Source organism: Brachionichthys hirsutus, chromosome 5, assembly GCF_040956055.1.
Source record: "Brachionichthys hirsutus isolate HB-005 chromosome 5, CSIRO-AGI_Bhir_v1, whole genome shotgun sequence".
Lineage (NCBI taxonomy): Eukaryota > Metazoa > Chordata > Actinopteri > Lophiiformes > Brachionichthyidae > Brachionichthys > Brachionichthys hirsutus.
In genome coordinates this window covers 14,437,955-14,463,240 of record NC_090901.1, presented here as the reverse complement: position 1 = coordinate 14,463,240, position 25,286 = coordinate 14,437,955, and the positions used below count along the sequence as shown (strand labels likewise).

General features: G+C 47.8%; 1 protein-coding gene across 1 annotated transcript; it reads left to right on the top strand.

The window, feature by feature from the left end:
• The first annotated feature begins 1,492 nt into the window (after positions 1-1,492).
• Positions 1,493-7,638, top strand: cfdp1 (craniofacial development protein 1). The gene is made up of 7 exons (XM_068739768.1): positions 1,493-1,559; positions 3,698-3,836; positions 5,199-5,415; positions 5,970-6,079; positions 6,989-7,096; positions 7,174-7,332; positions 7,548-7,638. Exons 1-7 carry the CDS (start codon positions 1,493-1,495, stop codon positions 7,636-7,638), a joined length of 891 nt encoding a protein of 296 aa, XP_068595869.1.
• Positions 7,639-25,286: the final 17,648 nt, after the last annotated feature.

Sequence of the window (25,286 nt, the reverse complement as noted above, 5' to 3'; positions counted from 1 at the left end):
TTTTTAAGGCAGCATTTCGTCAAAACCTTATGTCCGAGTAGGACAAAAAGTTCACTCACTCTCGAAGATTATAACAGATATGAAATTTTATCTATTCGAACAAAATACTTAAAATTCCCAATTTTCCAAAAGTGTGAAGAAGTTCATTTTAAAACCATAAATTACATTTATCCTTCAAATGGATTTATGAAAGTAGATTTCAATATCATCCGGATCTGGAGATATTGAATTTTGGTTCTCTCAAAATATTCTAATAGGTGTAATCCTCAAAAACTAAGTAAAATAAGGATTTTTTTTGTGAATAGTCTCATTATTATTACAAAATACAATATACATAAAATCCCCACCCCCGCTTCTTGTAATTTAATTTGAATTTACTTGTATAGTATATTCTTTTATTTATTATATTTTTTATTTACATTTCTCCCCATCTCAAGGGATTGGCATTTAAAATAGTCAATGCAGCTCTGCCCTCAGTCCCCTCAATCCCTGCATACCTGAATAAACACCTCCAAAGATTTAGTGACACCCACAGCCACAACACTAGAGGGAGCTCAAACAACAACCTGATTACTCCCTCCTATAGGACTAACATGGGTAAATCATCTTTTTACAATACTGCCCCCCCAAGGGTGGAACTGTTTGACTCCTGCCCTCAAAACATGCACCTCTTTGGCCTCCTTCAAAACGGCCCTAAAAATACACCTTTTAGGGGGACAGAAACGGAGATAGTCATCACGACTCTCTCCGGATCAATCCCCCCCCATTTGTCCACCTACGTTGTACATATTATGTGTCTTTTTAATTTATTGTTATTTTGCATCTGTGGTGTAATTTATTTTTAATTTGTTATTTTGCATCAATTGAGTAATTTAATATTGGTTTTATTTTTATTTTTATTGTACTGTAATACACGCTACTGTGTGACTGTACTTGTATTGTAACATACTACTGTTTGACTGTACTTGTGCTCTAGCATTCTACCTAATAAATGTATTCATCATCGTTCTTTTCTTTTATATGCTGCATTTTTGCGTTAGTGATATAATATATCTCACTGTTAGATTTACCTCCTTTTGATTATGATTTTTTTTTAATGTGGAATGGTTAAATCTGCACTGGGAGTTTGTCCTCTGTCCTATTATGTTCATAAAGCCTTTCTATTGAAAAAAAACGTCTTTATTTGTTTTGATATAAAACTTTATTCACACAAAATGGGGCGGGGACTAGTTTACAGTCCGGGGCAGCAGGGGGCGGTAATGAAGCGTTTTCGAGCGAAACACTGGAACGCAACCAAGGAAGAAGCAGTAATGTCAGAAGAAGAAGAAGAAAAGAAAGGAATCGTTTTGAACCTCCAGACTTGCCGTCGTTGCAGAAGGACTTACATTTCCTGATTTTTAGATAACTGTACGTTAAATACATTCGACACACGGAATGTATTTGCTCTTCTAAGTTGTAACTAGTAACTACCGCGCTACTTTAACCCAGAGCGATGCAGTACTCTGACTACGACTCTGATGGATATTCATCGAAGGAAGATGCAGATTACGTCCCGTCGGGTGAGCGGAGTGACCCCGCGCTTCCGTGGAGTGTCTCCTAACGTGTTTATGGATCTGATTAATCTCGGATTGTTTTTTTGATGGCTTCGTTTTCTCCGCTGTGTTTCCATATAGCGATCAAGATAGACAGGCAGGCAGGCAGGCAGGCAGGCAGGCAGGCAGGCAGGCAGGCAGACAGACAGGCAGACAGGTAGCCTTTTATTGAGCACGATGCTGTAATACACATTCACTTTCTGCTCAAAGGGCAGAAGTTCAAATAACTTTATTTAAATCCTACCCCTCCTTCAAACTGTAGTTTACAAAAGAAAGCCAACAGTGTTTACATCACGCCTGTTCCTTTTACATCTTGAGCATGCATTTCCTGATCGCAGCCCCCCATGCAACAATGCCGGGGGGGGGGGTATGCTTTCCAGGAATACCATCGTTTATCATCGTACAAATAATGAATTAGAATAAAATTCTGGAACGTTCACTTCCTCTGCGTTTTGTGTCGAAGGTCATTGAATTACACCAAAAGTTCAGCGGCTTTGATGTCGTCATCATCGAGACATTTCCACGTCTCGTAACACACATGCGTTTTAGAGTTGTTCGGGAACCTACTACTGGACTTTCTGCTTGTCCCCTGAGGGGTCGCCACAGCAAACCAACGTTCTCCACTTCACCCTGTCCTTTGCATCATCCTCCCCAACACCAGCCACTCTCATGTCCTCCCTCACTACGTCCATGTCTCTTCTCCTGGGTCATCCTCGAGTCCTGTTCCCTGGCAGCTCCATCCTCAGCATCCTTCTACCGATCTAGTCCCCGTCTCTCCTGTGGACGTGTCCAAACCATCAAAGTCTGGTCTCTCTGACCTTGTCTCCAAAACGTATAACCTTCACTGTCCCTCTTATTGTCTCATTTCTAATCCTGTCCAATTTGGTCACTCCCAAGGAGAACCTCAGCATCTTCATCTCCTCCACTTCTAGCTCCGCCTCCTGTCCTTTCCTCAGAGCCACTGTCTCTAAGCCGTCCATCATGGCTGTCCTCACCACTGTCTCTAAGCCGTCCATCATGGCTGTCCTCACCACTGTCTCCAAGCCGTCCATCATGGCTGTCCTCACCACTGTCTCTAAGCCGTCCATCATAGCTGTCCTCACCACCGTCTTGTAGACCTGTCCCTTCGTCCTATCACAGAACACACCTGATACTTTCCTCCACCCGTTCCAGCCTGCCTGCACACAATTCTTCACCTCCTTTCCACATTCTCTCCATCACTCTGCTCTGTTGACCCGAGGTACCTGAAGTCCTCTCCCTTCTTTACGTCTATTCCTTGTAACCTCACTGTCCCCCCTGGGACCTTCTTATTTACACACATGTACTCTGTTTTACTCCTGCTCACCTTCATTCCTCTCTTTTCTAGAGCAGACCTCCACTTCTCTAGATTCTCCTCTACCTGTCTCCCTGATCACCTGAGCTGTTGTATTCTAGTCTTCTGGAAGCCTCTCTTGTCCACCCAGAGCCTGAAAGCCACACAACACCCCGGATGCCATTCCTGACGCAACTCTCTGCATTTATCCGGGCTTGGAACCGGCACAAGGGAGAAACTGGCAGTGCTACGTTAGCTCCTGCTAACCGCACTACCCATGAGGCACTGGAGTAGAGCAATGTTGCTGATGGAATTCCCCTCTGGGATTAAAGACAAGGATTCAGAGATTTGGTTTCAAACCGAATCATTTATTGTACTTTAATAATAAAAGGCTTTGTCTTTAGATTGTTGGCACGTTGGTCACATTAGACCAGGCCTCATGCTTTGTGCCTTCAACATTTCCAACATCTTCCATTTCATTTCAGATAACTTTGCAATGTCCCGGTTTGTTGACCTTGTGAATGTGAGAAATCTTCCAGATGATGTTTGACGGGGTGGATTTATTTTCCTCCCGACACGAGGCAGCTGGATGTTATCTAAGATAAACAAGAGAACCCTGGATATTAAAGACGTTGCATTTAGACTCATGATTTCTGATATGCACAGGATTCCCAGAAGTTCTAAATACAGAGGACTGCCACGCCGGTGATTTCCTGGCCCCGTTGTTCGGTGATCTGCTGTTCTGCAGCCCATTTTTCGTATTGTAACTGCTGCCTCTTCTGTTTCTTCCCAGATGATGACCTCAGTGAAGATGACATCAACGAGTGTGAAAAGGAAGCCCCTCTGAACGCGTGTGACGATGTTCCTCGTCCGAACCACGGCAGCAAGACGAAGACGAAGACGAAGAGGAAGAGGCTGGGCATCGGTGTGAGGTGAGACGGCCAAGAACCGAGAACATGAAGGAAAGCTGGGTTTTCAATGCAGGTTTAACTTTATTTTTTCCAATATGAGATCTCACACTTTTGTGATGCTATATCTGATTATTACATGTCTACTTCATGAATCAAAGATTATTCTTATTAGTCATATGTGGGGTCAGTGCAGATAAAATCAGGGTTGAAGCTGTGAGCTCCATGATGGCCTCTGTCCTTCATGTTCATGTTTTTTTCTTTCATAAATTCCAAGGTACTTGCATTTTAATCCAGGGTTCTTGTTTTGAATCCAGGGTTCTTTTTTTAAATCCAGGGTTCTTGTTTTGAATCCGGGGTTCTTGTGTTTTAATCCAGGGTTCTTTTTTTAATTTAAGGGTTCTTGTTTATTAATCCAGGGTTCTTCCTCCTCCTCAATTGGATGTTTCTCCTTTGTCAAGAAGCTCTCCAAAGACGTTTATTATTATTTTTTCCTCATTTTAGTTTCCGTGATCTCCATAATGGCCTCTGTCCATCATGTTCATGTTTTTTTCTTTCATAAATTCCAAGGTACTTGCATTTTAATCCAGGGTTCTTGTGTTTTAACCCAGGGTTCTTTTTTGAATCCGGGCTTCTTGTGTTTTAATCCAGGGTTCTTTTTTGAATTCAGGGTTCTTTTTTTGAATCCAGGGTTCTTGTGTTTTAATCCAGGGTTCTTGTTTTTTGAATCCAGGGTTCTTTTTTTGAATCCAGGGTTCTTGTGTTTTAATCCAGGGTTCTTTTTTGAATTCAGGGTTCTTTTTTTGAATCCAGGGTTCTTGTGTTTTAATCCAGGGTTCTTGTTTTTTGAATCCAGGGTTCTTTTTTTGAATCCAGGGTTCTTGTGTTTTAATCCAGGGTTCTTTTTTGAATCCAGGGTTCTTGTTTTTTGAATCCAGGGTTCTTGTTTTTTGAATCCAGGGTTCTTTTTTTGAATCTAGGGTTCTTGTGTTTTAATCCAGGGTTCTTTTTTTAATTTAAGGGTTCTTGTTTTTTGAATTCAGGGTTCTTGTTTTTTAATCCAGGGTTCTTCCTCCTCCTCAGTTGGATGTTTCTCCTTTGTAAAGAAGCTCTCCAAAGACGTTTATTTATTTATTTTTACTCATTTTAGTTTCCAGCTTTATAAATAAATTAATAAATAAATATATTCCAGACGATGCATCTCATAAGCAAAATGTTTAATTATGTCCCCAAATTCTGAAGTAGAAATGATTTTTGTATAGAACTGATCACGTTTTTGATCAGTGTAAATGTATCGTGCTGCTATTGGTTTTTATTCAGTCATATTGAAGAACACGATGACAATGCTGATGAACTTTATTCTCTGGTCTTCTGGAAAAACTCTAGAAAGAGGAAGAAAGGAGTGCTGAAAGCAGATGAGGAAGAAGAGGAGGATGGGAATGGAGCGAAAGAAGCGCAGCATCCTCTGGAAGAGGTGGGAAACCCCCCCGATGAGGAGGCAGAACGGAAGAAAAAGTCTGACGATCTCTGGGCCAGTTTTCTGTCTGACGTTGGGTCCAGGCCCAAAGCGAGCACAGGTCCAGCTTCAAGTCCGTCTCAGAAGGTAAATCCAGACCGGTGGCCGTCCACCATGCCTCCGTCTCCAGAGTTCTTGCTCTTGTGGGTCAGGTTGCGTTCTGTCTTTACCTGCTAATCCTGTAAAGTGCCTTGAGACGACTTCCTGGCGTGATCTGGTGCTGTAGAAATAAAACTGAATTGAATTAAATGTTCTCGAGGCTTTTAGCAGGAAGTGTACTTTGTCCTTCATTCACTCGTCTTTCACAAAGAGGTGCCCCCTCCTCCGCCTGAAAGGCCACGAACACACACACACACACACACACACTGACCTCATGTGCACAGCCTCCCCAGGAGAGTGGGAGCTGTCATGACTGTTACTTCTGACTCTAGTTAGCGGGAACTGGCTTCCTTATTGCCCTGCTGGCTAATTTCCACCTCCTTTGCAAAGGAAATGCGTGCGTTTTTAGGAAGGATAGACGGCACGTTCTGCAGAATGGTTGTTTATTGTTGTTTGTTGGATACGCCCTATTATCCCTGGGATATGTAACCCCCAACCTGCCTCGCTCCTGATGCTCTGGGTTCTTTTATTCCTGACTTCAGGAGGATCGTTCCGTCTTGAAAGTTGCTCCTTTGACGACGGGAAGCGCAGCCTCAGGCCCGGCCACCGTTACCATCACTGAAGTCTTCGACTTCGCTGGAGAAGAAGTCAGGTATGCCTCTGATCCTCCGTTTGCAGCAAGCCAGGGTTTCAGGTCGGGAACGTTTCCTTGCCTTTGGGGGGGGGTCTAATTGTTTCATTGTGATGGTAAAGGTAAATGTCACTGTACAGGAAGTGACATCACATTCCAGTACTATCACAGTTTTTTGTTTTGTTTTTTAATAAACTGGGCTGGTTCCATCAAAAATACATAAAAGTACACATTTAAACTGCAAAATACCTCATATATCCTGCAAACTGAAGTACTGCAGCCAAAACTACTCTGGGCGCAATGGTTCACGTGATCGTAATGTATCAAACCGTTTCGGTTCTGCATGTTCGGTTCGGTTCACTTGCGTACCGTTTCGGGTTTTTGCTTTTATGCATTTGTTCTAATTAAATGTATTCCTAGCGTGATCTAAGCGCTCCGCGCGGAACAGAAGTCCTGGGCGAGTTTCTGCCTCTGAGTGTCGGACAAAAATAGATAATCACTTTCTATAAGATATATAATCCGTTTTGGGGGTCGCCAATGTTGTTTACGTCGCAAGGCATTCTGGGAGTGACGTGAGACGGCGATCGGCTCCTCCGTTCAGCCTTTACAGTCGGAACCGCAGCGTCAGCAACGACGTGAGGAAGAAGCCAGAGATGAAAATCGACGGGATAACTCTAGATTTGGTCATTTTGTTCTCCATGGCGTCTGCGTTGCCATGCCGACAGAGAGAGCGAGCGTCTGCTGTAAAGAGCGCCGTCTCTCCCCTGAAACAGAACCCACCCCCACCCCCCTTCCCTGAGCCGCTAAAGCTGAGAAGGCGTCGGAATATGAATAAAATTCATACCGTATCCTCTCTGGACGAGAGTTTCCAGTTTCTGCCCCCCCCCCCCCCCACGGTTTAGCCCCTCTGCATGTGTGTCTCCCTGCCAGGGTGCAAAAAGAGGTGCCAAAAGACTCCAGAGAAGCTAAGAGTTATATGAAGAGTCAGAGCATCAAGGATGAAGAGCAGGAAGCATCGGCCAGCACACCCGGCCCCAGGTACAGAAACATCCACCTGTACATGCTCAGACCGGATCGGAACACGCCACAGACGCTTCCTCTCATCGTGCGTGCAGCTCCAAGCGCCCGGCAGGCATGGGGAGCATCTTGGGTCACATCGGTGGAAAGAAACCGAAGATGAGCACTCTGGAAAAGTCCAAGTTGGACTGGGACGCGTTCAAATCGGAGAAAGGCATCACCGAAGAGCTGGCCACCCACAACCGAGGCAGAGACGGGTGAGCGGGTCACGCAGGGTGTGTGTGTGTGGGTGTGTGTGTGTGTGTGTGCGTGCGTGCGTGTGTGCGTGTGTGTAGGTGTGTGTGTGTGTGTGTATGTGTGCGTGTCCACGTCTACAAACAGCTGTAGCGTCACAGATCAACATGTCTTCAAGTTAAAATTCCATTAACGGTTCTCTCTCTCTCTCTCTCTCTCTCTCTCTCTCTGTGTTCAGGTATGTAGAGCGGAAGAGGTTCTTGGAACGCGTCGACCACCGGCAGTTTCAATTAGAAAAAACCGTGCGACTGAACAACATGAAACAATGACGGCCATCAGACTCGGGACGTCTTTGCGGAGACGCGTCTCTCCGGGTCTCTCGTCCAGGACGAAGACGTCGTTTTACTTTCAGTTCAAGTTTGTCGTTCCCTTGGTTTAAATTCAGGCTGTGTGAGACGCTGTAGCTGAGAACATACTTGGGACCCACGAAACATATCAAATACACCACTGCCCAAACGTTAACACCCCGTCCCCCCGTCCCCTCCAGGACGGTGGGGTGTGTGGAAGGACGGGCGGAGAGCAGCACCTGACAGCAGGCCTGAAGCAGTTTGTAAACCTGACCGGCTGCATCTTAACTCGTTCAGTCTCCGTAGTATCTGGGCAGAGACAAACATTGGCATCGTCCTACTGTCCAACCACCGGGGGGAGGGACGCTGGGGCCACCTGGGACCCACTTGGATTGGATGATTTCTGTGGACTCTGCATCACATGATCAGCGCCGAACGCCAACCTCCACCTGCGCCGCCCCTTCGCTGATGATGCGCATTGGTTTCGGGTCAGCATTAGAACAGACGGTCGAAACAAAAGCCCGGTGTTTCTGTCGCGTCTCCACGTCGTCCCCTTTAACCCTGTAAGCGCTGCTCGCTGCAGGCGGCGCCTGTGGGACCCGTTTTACATGCCGCATTAGAGAATCTCAAATTGTGTGAAGCAAATAAAATATTGTGTGAAATGATTGAAAATTATAATTTCATCGTAAATGGTTGTATTACCTTCGCCAACGAGATGCGGAGACATTTTGGAGATATGGAGACATAGCTCGCCTCCGTCCATCACTCACCTTCTCCGCCGCCGAAACCCTGATCCATGCCTTCGTCACTTCCAGAATTGACTACTGCAATAGCATTCTCTATGGAATACCATCAACAACCCTACATAAACTGCAATACATTCAAAACTCTGCTGCTCGCCTCCTTACCCACACCCGCTCCCGTGAACACATCACCCCGGTCCTTAAAAACCTTCATTGGCTCCCGGTCCCCCAACGCATACAGTTCAAAGTCCTCCTCATCACTTTCAAAGCTCTCCATAATCTGCCCCCCCCCTACCTCACAGATCTGCTCCACCATCACACTCCATCTTGTTCCCTCCGCTCCGCAGACGCCAACCTCCTCTCCCTCCCCTGTAGGACCAAGCTCCGAACCTGGGGTGATAGAGCCTTCTCCATTGCTGCACCCACACTTTGGAACACACTCCCACAACTGCTACGAGCATGCCCGGATCTAAATTCATTTAAACAGATCTTAAAACATATCTGTTTGATATTTCTTTTACTGTATAATTGCACTGTTGGAGTTTTTATTGACTGCTTAAACCGTGTTCACTTTTAATGTATTATTTTACTGTTTGAATTTTATTGATTCTATATCCGTGTTCACATTTTTATTGTTTGTATTTTTTGTTTTACTTTATTGTTTTTACTATGTACACTGTAAAGCGTCTTTGAGTTCTAAGAAAAGCGCTATATAAATAAAATGTATTATTATTATTATTATTATTATAGGGTCAAAAAGGACAGATTTGGATGGTTTGGACATGTCCAGAGGAGAGACGGGGACTATATCGGTAGAAGGATGCTGAGGATGGAACTGCCAGGGAACAGGACTAGAGGACGACCCAGGAGAAGAGACGTGGACGTAGGGAGGGAGGACATGAGAGTGGCTGGTGTTGGGGAGGACGATGCAAAGGACGGGGTGAAGTGGAGAACGTTGGTTTGCTGTGGCGACCCCTCACGGGACAATAAGAAAGTCCAGTAGTAGTCGGAAATATAGAAATGTAGTTTTAAATGAGTATTATTTTATTGTAGTATTCTTGCTTGTAGTAATGATTGAGCCTTTTATAGGAAACTGTGGGTCCTGGAAAACCTTCATATCCTTGATATGATTTGTTTGTATTTGTCTTCATGATGTAGAAGGTTGCCATAGAACAGGGGTGGGCAAACTTTTTGACTCGCGGGCCTCAATGGGTTCTAAAATTTGACAGAGGGGCCGGGCGAGGACGACCAAGGAGAAGAGACATGGATGTAGTGAGGGAGGACATGAGAGTGGCTGGTGTTGGGGAGGACGATGCAAAGGACATGGTGAAGTGGAGAAAGTTGCTGTGGTGAGAAAATGATCTCTGTAATTGAGCTAATTTCCTGTTGCACCTCTCCTTATTGAAAAACATCCGCATCACAAAATTAAAAATGATCTGGATATGTTGAAGGATTTCAATAAAGAAAAAAGAAAACCCAAACTCTTGCGCCCCCTGCTGTCCATCTAACGACAGACACAATGCAGCTCCTTCTGACCTTCCCCATTGCTAGCCTCAACGCAAACATTGCGTCTGTGGTACTCTTCCTCGGCATAAAGCCATACTGCTGCTCACAAATACTTTCTTCTGTCCTTAGTCTAGCCTCAACCACCTTTTCCCGTAGCTTCATCGTATGACTCATCAGCTTTAATCCCGTGTACCGGTAGTTTCCCCAATTCTGTGTGTTTTCCTTCTTCTTGCAAGATAAGTCAAAAAGGGCCAGAGCGGGACTCATTTTCAGCCCTGGAGTTTCTTGCTTCAGACCGGCCCACCTTAGATCACGACCTATTATTAAAATCATGCAATTACAACCTTGCATTTTAAGTCTACAATAGCACATGGTTCAGTAAAGCCTTGTAATTCAGTGTATATTTGTACAGTTTTTCCAACTCAGTGTAAGTAAGGGTGCCTTTACGTTGTATATTTATTTCAACGAGTGAAACGTTATTCTTTACAACAATATCAGAATCTATATTTTTGTTCAAATAAGTGTTCTGTTAGAATTCTCCATTTCCCCTCGGTTCCTTTTTCTCGTATTAGAGGTGTATATTCAATAATGAGTCAGGATTACAATATCAAGTTTACTGCGTGTTTTCAGTAATTACAAAGTTGGTAAGGAAATACAGCGCTGGACTCTTCAACAGACGCGGAAGCGTGACTGTGGGAGAGTCTCGAATGATCCACAGCCGTGATCTTTATAGTGGGCATCATCAGGGCCGTCAACAGACTTGTTGGGGCCCGGGACAACATACCCGGTTGTCCCCCCCCCCTGTCGATGGGCCTGGGCGTTATCACCATCCTCCCAGGGGGTGCTTTCACCCTCCGCCTGGGATGAGCCCTAACTTATTCCTACCATGTATCAGTTAACCACGTGTCATTATGTGTGATTAATGTTTACTATAACGTATGTAGAAAAGAAGCAGCTCGGAGTGTTGGCGTGGCCTATGTATTGTAAATAAAAATATTACATTTAAAATAATCTAAAAAGTGTTGCACTTTCTAATAACACTATCATCCCTTTTCTTCTGCAAGGAAACGATTCCGCCACAAATATGAGACCACGAGTTCAGAATCTGAATCAGAATCAGGTGTTTATTGTCAATGGTGGTTCACAGACTAGGAATGTTTCTCTGTGAAGTCGTGCTACATGTAACAGTAATGACTAAATACAAAAAACATACAAGTACAGACACTTGTATGTTCGGCTACTCCTCAATCTGGGGCCCATGACCCACCTTCTTCCTGGACATTTTGCTAGCCTAAAATGGCTCAGGGTAGAAGACAGGGTTAAACAACTCAAAATGGGATTGGCATTTAAAATAGTCAATGCAGCTCTGCCCTCAGTCCCCTCAATCCCTGCATACCTGACGGAACACCTCCACAGATTTAGTGACACCCACAGCCACAACACTAGAGGGAGCTCAAACAACAACCTGATTACCCCCTCCTATAGGACTAACATGGGTAAATCATCTTTCTACAATACGGCCACCCAAGGGTGGAACGGATTGACTCCCGCCCTCAAAACATGCACCTCTTTGGCCTCCTTCAAAAAGGCCCTAAAAATACACCTTTTAGGGGGACAGAAACGGAGATAGTCATCACGACTCTCTCCGGGTCAAACCCCCCCTCCTTTTTTTTGTCCACCTATGTTGCACGTATTAATTGCTTTAGTAATTTATTGTAATTTATGTAAGTTATTTATTGTCATTTCGCATCAGTGGTGTAATTTATTTTAGATTAATTGTTAGTTTGCACTGGCGGTGTAATAACATTTTATTTTTGTCTTTCTAATGTTGCGTTGCATCAATTGCGTAATTTAATATTGGATTTATTTTTATTTGTATTGTTTTTTTGTGGATGATTTATGTACGAAGGACTTTCAACGGAAACAAGCCCGCAAGGGCTTTTTTGAAATGCTCCTCTTAGACAGGATGTTTGACGTTATTTGTACTGTAATACATGCTACTGTGTGACTGTACTTGTACTCTAACATTCTATCTAATAAATATATTCATCATCATCATCATCATCACACATCACAAAACAGCGGGAGCAGGAGTGGAGGGCAGATCTGCAACAATATTCTTTACATCAGAATGCCCTTTTCTGCAATATCAAATATCAAGCTCATTAGTGTTCACATATATCTAATCCTTGATTAAAGGATAAAATAATTATTGCACTGAAACATAACTTTCTAATGATGCCTTTATCTTTTGTTGCTCTGCATAGGAGTCGTTTCAAAGAAACATGGCCAACCCGACAACCTGAATAAACGCCTGAGCAGTGCGCTGGTCTCTGCCACTTTGTTCATTACAGTATCATCGTCCAAAGACACGGGCATGTCTTTCTCAGTGCACATGAACATGAATTAGTAAAGCAGGCATAACTAATCAATTGTGATCCATCGATTACTCTTCCCGACGGCGACGCTTCTCCACTGTTTGTTGTTTTCAAATATTTAAGGTCGCAAAATAAAGGCTTTTACAAGATGCATGCATAATAATATATCTTCAACACTGAGCTTTCCAGTTTCAGATGTTTAATTGAAAGGAACAGAAACACAAACATTTGACAGGCGACATAATGGTGTACAACAATAACAGTTAAACGTGCTTCGTTCGACATATTTCGCATTTTGTATTAATTTATGCAGCTAAAATGAAGAAGCAACATTTCTGAATAACTTTATTCCTAATGTCAGTATGAACTCCATTCAAAGCTTCCCATTGCGGCTCCGTCCATGGAGCGACTTAATGCACGTTAGTTACTTCCTGCAATAAAACAATCTAAATTATGACATTCACAAATTACCAGCGTATAAACACAAGACATTCATTCTGTCTTCGTGGTTTTCACTGTTTTTAGCGTTCTGTTATTCAGACCGAAGGATTGTTTAGCTGCTCGGCTAGCTTCCACCACTTCCTGTAGCGTCCGAGGCTGCAGTCAAGCCGCTAAACGATCGTCTGTTTACGAGAAATCACATTTCAAAACAGCGACACCAGACAGCAGCCTCCTGAGGGAATTACGTCTGTCAACAAACAGGAGGATCCGCACCAACACGAAGAGCTCCGAGCTAATGCTAGCGTGATGCTAATGCTAGCCAGCCAGAGTCTCCGTCTCCCCACATTAAAGTCTAATGACGGGGACGCGATCGAACCTAAACGGAACCATTTAAACATCCATCGATCCAGCAGGAGACGGGACATTTTCACTTTGTTTTATCTCCACACAGTTCACAGGTAGTGAGCTAATTACCCTAATGCCAACGTTCTCGACGCAGGCCCCGGATGTTGTGACGTCATCTGAGACTATATAAGCCGCCTCCCCGAGGCGGGCGCGCTCATTCGTTTGCTGTTTGACGCAGTAAACGGACCCACAGCGACCTCTCCTGCAGACCGCAGCGACTGGAAGCCTTTATCGAGCACTTTATCGAGCACTTTTCTTCGGAATACCAAAGATTTTTTCTTCTTGAAGACAACTTCTCACGAAGACAATCTGCAAAGATGGTAAGTTTCAATTGAATCAAATGCAATTTCTTGCTTGCTGTAGAGGAGCTAATGCTAATGCTAATGCTCAAGCTAAAACTGCCGTTTGGCCCTGGCAATTGAGCCAGTAACTTTTATCCAGTTGTCCCGCCCTTCTAATTCAGTATTTTGAGAATCTTAGAGTAAGAATTAGCAAGTAGAGTTGGTCACTTCTGAGAAAATGCTTGCTGTAGAAGGGCTAATGCTAATGCTAATGCTAAAACTGCCGGTTGGCCCCGGCAGTTGAGTCAATAATGTGTGAATAAATTAAGATATTGTATGGATTAAAGGTGATGCCAATCTAATCTGCTATGTTTAATGTGAATTACGGTCTGGTCAACATACAATCATTTAGAAAAAATCTTCCAGTCCAGGAATGCTAGGCGGAGTGTTTTAGTTTGTGCTGTTAAAGCAGCAACTGTCATGAGACGCTAGAGCAGGGGTCCCCAAACCTTTTCCTGTGAGGGCCAAATCACTTTTCCCTTCTCTGATTGGGGGCCGGGGTCAGTTTGTAATGCGTGACGCAGGGGTGCGTCACGTAAAACTTTGTTTTCCAGCCACACATAACCAAATAACCCTCCCTGGAACATTAACTTTCTGTCGTGCTGTGCACAATCTCAACAGGAAAACCTCAGCTTGGTTGTCAGAGCAGAATCTCTTACTTATATTACTCATATGAGCAGCCACTCAAAGTTCTTGTGTTCATTCCTTATAATCCATTTGTAGGTTCCACTAGGCTCGTAGATACCACTGTTTGCAGCTCTCTCTCTCATTCCTGTGAAAATCACAAAGCAAGCAGGCTGAGAAACCAAACTAAGTGATACAGCACAACACATTTCACTACCAGTGTGGTTGTGGAGATGGATTTTATTATGTTTATATTTGTTCATACTCAGAATGACTCATTCAAGTCAGAAAGGTGAGCTTACCTTTGTATGTTTATCAGTGTGAGCTGTGGGCCTGCGTCTGGCTGCGGGCCTGCGTCTGGCTGCGGGCCTGCGTCTGGCTGCGGGCCTGCGTCTGGCTGTGGGCCTGCGTCTGGCTGTGGGCCTGCGTCTGGCTGTGGGCCTGCGTCTGGCTGTGGGCCTGCGTCTGGTTGCGTCTGGCTGTGGGCCTGCGTCTGGCTGAGGGCCTGCGTCTGGTTGCGTCTGGCTGTGGGCCTGCGTCTGGCTGTGGGCCTGCGTCTGGTTGCGTCTGGCTGTGGGCCTGCGTCTGGCTGAGGGCCTGCGTCTGGTTGCGTCTGGCTGTGGGCGTGCGTCTGGCTGAGGGCCTGCGTCTGGTTGCGTCTGGCTGTGGGCCTGCGTCTGGCTGCGGGCCTGCGTCTGGCTGCGGGCCTGCGTCTGGTTGCGGGCCTGCGTCTGGTTGCGGGCCTGCGTCTGGCTGCAGGCCTGCATCTGGTTGCGTCTGGCTGTGGGCCTGCGTCTGGCTGCGGGCCTGCGTCTGGCTGCGGGCCTGCGTCTGGCTGCGGGCCTGCGTCTGGTTGCGTCTGGCTGTGGGCCTGCGTCTGGCTGTGGGCCTGCGTCTGGCTGCGGGCCTGCGTCTGGTTGCGGGCCTGCGTCTGGCTGCGGGCCTGCGTCTGGCTGCGGGCCTGCGTCTGGCTGCGGGCCTGCGTCTGGTTGCGGGCCTGCGTCTGGCTGCGGGCCTGCGTCTGGCTGCGGGCCTGCGTCTGGCTGCGGGCCTGCGTCTGGTTGCGGGCCTGCGTCTAGCTGCAGGCCTGCGTCTGGCTGCGTCTGGTTGCGGGCCTGCGTCTGGCTGCGGGCCTGCGTCTGGTTGCGGGCCTGCGTCTGGCTGCGGGCCTGCGTCTGGCTGCGGGCCTGCGTCTGGCTGCGGGCCTGCGTCTGGTTGCGGGCCTGCGTCTGGCTGCGGGCCTGCGTCTGGCTGCGGGCCTGCGTCTGGTTGCGGGCCTGCGTCTGGCTGCGGGCCTGCGTCTGGTTGCGGGCCTGCGTCTGGCTGCGGGCCTGCGTCTGGTTGCGGGCCTGCGTCTGGCTGCGGGCCTGCGTTTGGCTGCGGGCCTGCGTCTGGTTGCGGGCCTGCTGCGGGCCTGCGTCTGGCTGTGGGCCTGCGTCTGGCTGCGGGCCTGCGTCTGGCTGCGGGCCTGCGTCTGGCTGCGGGCCTGCGTCTGGCTGCGGGCCTGCGTCTGGCTGCGGGCCTGCGTCTGGCTGCGGGCCTGCGTCTGGCTGCGGGCCTGCGTCTGGTTGCGGGCCTGCGTCTGGCTGCGGGCCTGCGTCTGGCTGCGGGCCTGCGTCTGGCTGCGGGCCTGCGTCTGGTTGCGGGCCTGCGTCTGGCTGCGGGCCTGCGTCTGGTTGCGGGCCTGCGTCTGGCTGCGGGCCTGCGTCTGGTTGCGGGCCTGCGTCTGGCTGCGGGCCTGCGTTTGGCTGCGGGCCTGCGTCTGGTTGCGGGCCTGCTGCGGGCCTGCGTCTGGCTGTGGGCCTGCGTCTGGCTGCGGGCCTGCGTCTGGCTGCGGGCCTGCGTCTGGCTGCGGGCCTGCGTCTGGCTGCGGGCCTGCGTCTGGCTGGTGAGAAGTTGAATGTCAGGTTCCATTCTAGTCACAGTCTAGTCTCTTCTAGTCTCAGACGGCTACCTTTACATGCACAAAACTTATTTCGTCCGATCAGAGTTCAGAGTAAAATTATGATCGGATGCACTGCGTTCATGGACCCTAAAATATTGGCGGGGGCCAGATAGGGGCACTGATGGGTAATGTTCAGGGGGCCGGGCCAAATGTGGAGGTGGGCCGTAGTTTGGGGACCCCTGCGCTAGAGAATCTTCTGTCTCTGTAGAAATCTGTAGCTCGTACTGTTGAAATGAAGCAGACTGTTTCTGTTTCTGTTAAAAATCACGGGACAGAGAATGTCTTTAGCGACGTTGGAGAGTATTTCCCTGCTCGAACCCACGAACCCACTCGTATTTAACAACAACAAAACGTTGTTGTTTTGATTTGGCCTCATTGTCTTTGGTTTCACGTTATACATGCATAGAACAGATTTAAATATGAATGTTTATATTTATTGTAGTTATAAACTGAGTCATCGACCTATCAGCAGTCAGTTGATGGTGATAATAGATAATAATGGTGTGTTGCTATGGTGTTTAGTAAATAGATAATAATGGTGTGTTGCTATGGTGTTTAGTAAATGCATAATAATGGTGTGTTGCTATGGTGTTTAGTAAATGAATAATAATGGTGTGTTGCTATGGTGTTTAGTAAATGCATAATAATGGTGTGTTGCTATGGTGTTTAGTAAATGAATAATAATGGTGTGTTGCTATGGTGTTTGTTTAGTAAATGGATAATAATTGTTTGTTGCTATGGTGTTTAGTAAATGAATAATAATGGTGTGTTGCTATGGTGTTTAGTAAATGAATAATCATGGTGTGTTGCTATGGTGTTTAGTAAATGAATAATAATGGTGTGTTGCTATGGTGTTTAGTAAATGAATAATAATGGTGTGTTGCTATGGTGTTTAGTAAATGAATAATAATGCTGTGTTGCTATGGTGTTTGTTTAGTCAATGAATAATAATGCTGTGTTGCTATGGTGTTTAGTAAATGAATAATAATGGTGTGTTGCTATGGTGTTTAGTAAATGAATAATAATGGTGTGTTGCTATGGTGTTTAGTAAATGAATAATAATGGTGTGTTGCTATGGTGTTTAGTAAATGAATAATAATGGTGTGTTGCTATGGTGTTTAGTAAATGAATAATAATGGTGTGTTGCTATGGTGTTTAGTAAATGAATAATCATGGTGTGTTGCTATGGTGTTTAGTAAATGAATAATAATGGTGTGTTGCTATGGTGTTTAGTAAATGAATAATAATGGTGTGTTGCTATGGTGTTTAGTAAATGAATAATAATGCTGTGTTGCTATGGTGTTTGTTTAGTCAATGAATAATAATGCTGTGTTGCTATGGTGTTTAGTAAATAGATAATAATGGTGTGTTGCTATGGCGTTTAGTAAATCGATAATAATTGTGTGTTTCTGTCACCCCCTGCAGATATTTTAACTTGTTTCTGGCTTCTTATTTTTCAGCGCTGCGTTTGGAAAACGGTTTCCATTCCCAGCCCAAACCGGCCCTGCACCCTGAGAGTGATCTGGAGGAGGGTTCCGGTCGGGCCGTTCCACTTCGAGCCCCCCTACCGCTGCTCTCCCGAGGCCACCTCCTCCCCACCTGACCCCTCCTCCCCCATTTCTCTCGACTCCTCTTGCTCCAACTTTTCTTGCAGGTCCCCCCGCTATTCTGCTGATGTATCTTCATCCTCCTCTCCCTCCTCCTCCCCGTCTCCCATACCCTCCTCTACCTCCTCCTCCTCGTTTTCCATCCCCTCCTCTCTCTCCTCCTCCCCGTCTCCCATCCCCTTCTCTCCCTCCTACTCTCCGCCTTCCATATCCTTATCTCCTTTCATCCCTAGTTCATTCGCCTCCTCCCCGCCTCCCATACCCTGCTCTCCCTCCTACTCTCCGCCTTCCATATCCTTATCTCCTTTCATCCCTAGTTCATTCGCCTCCTCCCCGTCTCCCATACGCTCCTCTCCCTCCTACTCTCCGCCTTCCATATCCTTATCTCCTTTCATCCCTAGTTCATTCGCCTCCTCCCCGCCTCCCATACCCTGCTCTCCCTCCTACTCTCCGCCTTCCATATCCTTATCTCCTTTCATCCCTAGTTCATGTGCCTCCTCCCCGTCTCCCATACCCTTCTCTCCCTCCTACTCTCCGCCTTCCATATCCTTATCTCCTTTCATCCCTAGTTCATGTGCCTCCTCCCCGTCTCCCATACGCTCCCCTCCCCCCTACTCCCCGCCTCCCATACCCTCCTCTTCTTTCATCCCTATTCCATTCGATTCTTTCTCCTTCTTGGGCTTCTCCATGTTTCCCATACGCTCCTTTCCCTTCATCCCTTGTCATTCTCTTCTCCACCTCTCTCCCCAACTTGACCCCCCCACTCCCATTGACCTTCATCCCTTTTAATTATCTTCTCCACCTCCCTCCCCTTCCCACTTCTCCCCAACTTGACCCCCCCTCTCCCATTGACCTTCATCCATTTTTCATTCTCTTCTCCTCCTCCGCCCTCCTCTTGCTCTTCCTCTTCCCCCACTTGGCTCTCTTGTCCTCTTTTCTAGTGATGTCTTCCTCTTCCTTTCTGAAGAAGACTTCCTCAGTATTAATGGTGTTTGTTCCTTTTTGAGCTCAGCCTCGGTGTCCCGCTGACGGGCAGCGGCGCGGCTGCGGCTGAGCTCCGGAACGCTAGCCAATAATTCCCCCGGTGGGCCACTGGATCCCAGCTACGGCGTGCGTGGGCGTCTCCAGGTAGATGTCCTTTAAGGACGACTGTGGACCGCTTTGTCTGTCCCGGAACAGTTGATTTCATGAGTTGACTGTCCCTGAAGGTTTGTTGTCCTGCGTCACTGAGTGAGCGATGCAAACCGTTGCTGCTCCTTCGTGTCGCTCCAGGAGGTAAGGAGTAGGCGGGACAGCGGTTGGACGCTCAGCGCCATGACGTAGGAAAACGGAATAGAAGCATGTTTTTTAGTTTTTTTGTTTGCTTGCATTCTTTCAGTACTTCTAAATACGCACTCGACACGTGTCCCTAAACGGGACATTGTTTGTTGGACTGAGGCAACATTATAAATTATTTGATTTCCGACTGAGCGATGTTTAATTCAATCTGACGTTAATGTCGGACGTTCGTCACATCTCAAGGTCACATATCTGACCTTTACCACAACAGAGGACACGCTGGGACTCGGTCTCCACTTGAAGGTAATGCGTCTTGATGTAGGAGTCCGTGGTCCCACTTTGTGGAGGTTGATCCACAAAGTGTCCAGGTCTTCCAAACGACCTGGACACCGACGGAAGACACGATGGACACTGACAGAGGACACCGACGGAAGACACGCTGGACACCGACGGGAGACACGCTGGACACCGACGGAAGACACGCTGGACACCGACGGAAGACACGCTGGACACCAAACGACCTGGACCCTGACGGAAGACACGCTGGACACCGAACGACCTGGACACCGACGGAAGACACGCTGGACACCGACAGAGGACACCGACAGAAGACACGCTGGACACCGAACGACCTGGACCCTGACGGAAGACACGCTGGACACCGAACGACCTGGACCCTGACGGAAGACACGCTGGACACAGACGGAAGACACAACCCTGACAGAAGACACGCTGGACACCGACAGAAGACACGCCGGACACCGACAGAAGACACGCCGGACACCGAACGACCTGGACCCTGACGGAAGACACGCTGGACCCTGACGGAAGACACGCTGGACACTGAAAGATTTGGACCCTGACGGAAGGTCTTTAGTAAGGGTCCAGGTCGTTCGGTGTCCAGCGTGTCTTCTGCCTGTGTCCAGCGTGTCTTCTGCCGGTGTCCAGCGTGTCTTCTGCCGGTGTCCAGCGTGTCTTCCAGAAGACACGCTGGACACCGAACGACCTGGACCCTGACGGAAGACACGCTGGACACCGAAAAATCTGGACACCGACAGAAGACACGCTGGACACCGGCAGAAGACACGCTGGACACCGGCAGAAGACACGCTGGACACCGGCAGAAGACATGCTGGACACCGACAGAAGACACGCTGGACACCAACAGAAGACACGCTGGACCCTGACGGCAACACGCTGGACAGGTCGTTCGGTGTCCAGCGTGTCTTCTGTCAGGGTCCAGGTCTTTCGGTGTCCAGCGTGTTTTCCGTCAGTGTCCAGCGTGTCTTCTGTCGGTGTCCAGCGTGTCTTCTGTCAGGGTCCAGGTCGTTCGGTGTCCAGCTTGTCCTCTGTCGGTGTCCAGGTCGTTCGGTGTCCAGCGTGTCTTCTGTCAGGGTCCAGGTCTTTCAGTGTCCAGCGTGTTTTCCGTCGGTGTCCAGCGTGTCTTCTGTCGGTGTCCAGCATGTCTTCTGTCGGTGTCCAGCGTGTCTTCTGTCGATGTCCAGCGTGTCTTCCGTCGGTGTCCAGGTCGTTCGGTGTCCAGCGTGTCTTCTGTCGGTGTCCAGCGTGTCTTCTGTCAGGGTCCAGGTCGTTCGGTGTCCAACGTGTCTTCTGTCGGTGTCCAGCGTGTCTCCCGTCAGGGTCCAGATCTTTCGGTGTCCAGCGTGTCTTCTGTCAGGGTCCAGGTCGTTCGGTGTCCAACGTGTCTTCTGTCGGTGTCCAGCGTGTCTCCCGTCAGGGTCCAGATCTTTCGGTGTCCAGCGTGTCTTCTGTCAGGGTCCAGGTCGTTTGGTGTCCGGCGTGTCTTCTGTCAGGGTCCAGGTCGTTCGGTGTTCAGTGTCTTCTGTCAGGGTCCGGGTCGTTTGGTGTTCAGTGTCTTCTGTCCGGGTCGTTTGGTGTCCGGCGTGTCTTCTGTCAGGGTCCAGGTCGTTCGGTGTTCAGTGTCTTCTGTCAGGGTCCAGGTCGTTCGGTGTCCAGCGTGTCTTCCGTCGGTGTCCAGCGTGTCTTCTGCCGGTGTCCAGCGTGTCTTCTGCCGGTGTCCAGCGTGTCTTCTGCCGGTGTCCAGCGTGTCTTCTGCCGGTGTCCAGCGTGTCTTCTGTCAGGGTCCAGGTTGTTCGGTGTTCGGTGTCTTCTGTCAGGGTCCAGATCTTTCGGTGTCCAGCGTGTCTTCTGTCAGGGTCCAGATCTTTCGGTGTTCGGTGTCTTCTGTCAGGGTCCAGGTCGTTCGGTGTTCGGTGTCTTCTGTCAGGGTCCAGATCTTTCGGTGTCCAGCGTGTCTTCTGTCAGGGTCCAGATCTTTCGGTGTCCAGCGTGTCTCCCGTCAGGGTCCAGATCTTTCGGTGTCCAGCGTGTCTCCTGTCGGTGTCCAGCGTGTCTCCCGTCAGGGTCCAGGTCGTCCAGTGTCCAGCGTGTCTTCTTTCAGGGTCCAGGTCGTTCGGTGTCCAGCGTGTCTTCTGTCGGTGTCCAGCGTGTCTCCCGTCAGGGTCCAGATTTTTCGGTGTCCAGCGTGTCTTCTGTCAGGGTCCAGGTCGTGTGGTGTCCAGCGTGACAGAAGACACGCTGGACACCGACAGAAGACACGCTGGACACCGACGGAAGACACGCTGGAACCCCCCCCCCCTCCGGGCCGGCTGTCCCGGAGGTTCAGGCTACTTTCTACAGCCTCGTCCGGTAAATTCTAAACTTTGTACTCACACCTTTTGTTTGCTTCTTCAAATGAGCCTTTTGAGATCCTGTAGTTTTCAGATCTGAAAGCCCGAAACTGAAGCTGGTGTTTGTCGTATATTTAACCCGTTCATGCCTGAATGCTAGCCTGGAGACAAAATACATCTCTTCTTCGTCTTCTGCATTTTAAGTTAGAGTTTTGTGAAACCTCAAATTTAGTTGGCAGGTTTTCTCTTTCAGAACACTTTTCAAATGTTCTCTTTTATCCCCAAATTTAGTTCATCACACGATTATTATTATTATTATTATTATTATTATAGCTACACGAGTTGCTTTGCTCGGAACAATGCATTGTTGCCAGGTTTCTGTTTCCAGGGTTACCAGATGATGCTGGCGTGGTCCCAGACTCTCTAAAGGCAGACATGACTCTTAACACTTTAAAGGTGAGTGTCCTCACACGCACACGCACGCACACACACACACGCACACACACACACACACCTAAAACTCAACCAGGGTATGTGACTTATTTTGTTCCACACTTAATTCAACTATTCAAATTCTGTTGATTTTCTTTGTGTGTGTCTGTATTGTGTGTTTTGTGTGTAAACGACAGTAATGGAAGCAGTCCTGTATCCCCGTCACACACACGCTGTAGTTTGTTGACGGTAAAGCAGGAGGCGTGTATCACTCGGTTCTTCCTGTCGCCCCCCCAGGAAAACGACTCCTCTACACTTAATGGCTGATTTTACAGTTTGCTGAACTGGTGACAAACATCGTTTGACATTATCCTGACAGATCAGACGCTGTTCAACAACAACAACATGTTTGAAATAAACAGGAGGCCTCTGGGAGAACCCCCCCCCTGTTTGAAATGTGTCTCATCAAAGTAGACCCTTTGCTCCTCATTGTTGTCTGCAGTGTTACGGTGGTGGAGCTGCTCCTCGCTGCTCCTCCCATTGGTGCTCCCTCGACTGTGCCCTCCTCTGAAGCTCCTCCCCTGTTCTCCTGCAGGAAGTTCTGGCCTGCATGGATGTCGATCCTGGGAGAGGAGAAGCGGGTCACATCCTGCGTGTACTTCATGAACTTCATCCGTCGGACAGCGTCATTGATCGCCTGTGATCCAGCCTGAATGTGAACGGTTGCTTCTTCTCTGTTCTGAGACGTTCCCCACAGATCGTTTCCTGCTTTGTGACGCTGTGGAGACGCGTCAACAGATCAGGTGATGAGCAGGAATCTCATCCAGATTCTTCTTCTGCTGTTGATGTTGTGCATGATAAGGCACACGCGTCATTGTTCCCTGATTTATGCCTGACAGGAGCGCCTGGCCCCGGGTCACATCCCACTCCTGTAGCTGCAATATTAGAACAGGTTCTGTTGGATTTAAAAACAAAACTTAATTTCTTCAGTTTTTATATTGAAGTGTAACTTGGAAGATTATAAATGTTGAAAGTGTTTTATTGTGTTCCTAAGACTCCGTGTCTTCGTTCAGCAGCAGCTTCACCCCGTCAGACAAACTCATCGTCGTCCAGAAGACGTTTGGGGAGCCGTACAGGAAGTGAAGCCTGTGCTCCACGGCGACTTCCTGTGGTGCACGGATGACCCGCTTCCTCCATGTGGTGCGTTGTCACGCGCACACACACACACACACACACTCCCTAGTTTTCACAGATCTGTTTGCTGCTCTACTCCACAGGATCCGGAATCTGGGAGCTGAGGTCAGTCTGATGGAGCATTGGATGGATCCCGATGTCCAGCAGGGGGAGCTGGGACTGCAGGTAGGACGCCCCCGACCCCCCCCCCCCCCCAGATAATAATCTGATCTGCTGCCTACTCTTTGCACATTGTTAAAACACAAAATTCCAATTGCGGTTAATAAATAAATCATCATGGATATATTGCTAAATGATATTTAGAGGCTTGTGCCGCGTTTTTATCTGATATAATATTCTGCATTGTCCTTTAACCAGCACTTAATGATTCTGCTACAGGCCAGCAGGAGGCGCCGAGGGAGGAGCTCACACCGAGGAGCCATTGGAAACGAAACCAGTCCAAACCACCACTGCCCTCTACTGGAGGACTCCGAGCACTGCAGTGGGACAAAACCAGTCCAAACCACTGCCCTCTACTGGAGGACTCCGAGCACTGCAGTGGCACAAAACCAGTCCGAACCACTGCCCTCTACTGGAGGACTCCGAGCACTGCAGTGGGACAAAACCAGTCCGAACCACTGCCCTCTACTGGAGGACTCCGAGCACTGCAGTGGCACAAAACCAGTCCAAACCACTGCCCTCTACTGGAGGACTCTGTACACTGCAATGAGGCGAGGCAGTGGGACAAAACCAGTCCAAACCACTGCCCTCTACTGGGGGACTCTGGACACACTGCACTGAGGCGAGGCAGTGTGGCAGAACCAGTCCAAACCACTGCCCTCTACTGGAGGACTCTGGACACACTGCACTGGGGCGAGGCAGTGGGGCAAAACCAGTCAAACAGCTGCCCTCTGCTGGAGGACGCTGTACACTGCACTGAGGCGGGGCAGTTTGGACAAAACCAGTCCAAACCACTGCCCTCTGCTGGAGGACTCTGGACACTGCACTGGGGCGAGCCAGTGGGGCAAAACCAGTCAAACAACTGCCCTCTGCTGGAGGACTCTGTACACTGCACTGAGGTGAGGCAGTGGGGCAAAACCAGTCAAATAACTGCCCTCTGCTGGAGGATTGTGGACACTGCACTGGGGCGAGGCAGTGGGAGGAGAGCGTTACTCCTTCACATTCTGCCTCAGGACAAGGAGAAGCTCTTCACTGATCAGTGTCACATGGCAGCACATCAGTCCCTAGTTTTCACAGTGAAGCAGCACGGTGCCCTCTAGTGGACAATTTACAGACCTGCATTATTACGACAGTATTAGTTACTGTTAAGAAAACATTTTGGCCCCTTTTCCTTTTTACAATCCATCACAAAATTGGCACTTTTCACGACTGGACTGTGCATCCATTCTATTTTATTACCTGTTTTCTTCTGCCCTCTATCAAGAATTTTAGACAAGTAAAAATGTTTTATTAGGAAAACTCCTCAAAGTGAACTCCAGTGTTTAAAAGTCTATAAATGATATATTTCTAAATGTTTCACTTGACAGTATTCTAATATGATGACACCATGGTAAATCATTGACGGTCTAAAAAGGTGCAGCTATCCATTAGAGAATGCTCCATGTGCTTCCTGCCCAGGAACAAACAAGCGCCGCCATCTGAGTGTTAATCCATTTAGATTTAAAAATAACAGTGTTGCTTTAAAGGTCTTAATGTTTGTTTTTATATCAAGTCACATGTATGTAGTGTTTGCTGTGTCCCAACACATTAAAAACATCAAAAATCTAAAATGTACAAAATGAAAGAAAAAAAATTCTATGAATATATTTATTTCACAAATCAGTCCAACTGATATTTATTCACAGCAAAGACTGAAACTTCCATGTGGCTTTTTTAGGTGACGTCAGTCGTCTCTTCGACAGCCGTTTTATCCGCCTTGCTAGCTAATTACGGAGTCAAGTAAGCACCCCTGACGCGACGCCGGCGCTTTGTGAGGCCGCACGTAGGCCGTCGTGAGACACCCATTGTTAAACTTACAAATAAACGTACAAATGAAAATAGAAAAAAATCAATCCCCCACAGTTTTTGTTCTGCAGCAACAGAAGC

Bases quoted from the DNA above. Each gene is read 5' to 3' on its own strand.
- cfdp1 (XM_068739768.1), top strand. From the start codon at position 1,493: ATGCAGTACTCTGACTACGACTCTGATGGATATTCATCGAAGGAAGAT. The intron at 1,560-3,697 runs GTGAGCGGAGTG...GTTTCTTCCCAG, and splicing joins TGCAGATTACGTCCCGTCGG to ATGATGACCTCAGTGAAGAT. The intron at 5,416-5,969 runs GTAAATCCAGAC...TCCTGACTTCAG, and splicing joins CTTCAAGTCCGTCTCAGAAG to GAGGATCGTTCCGTCTTGAA.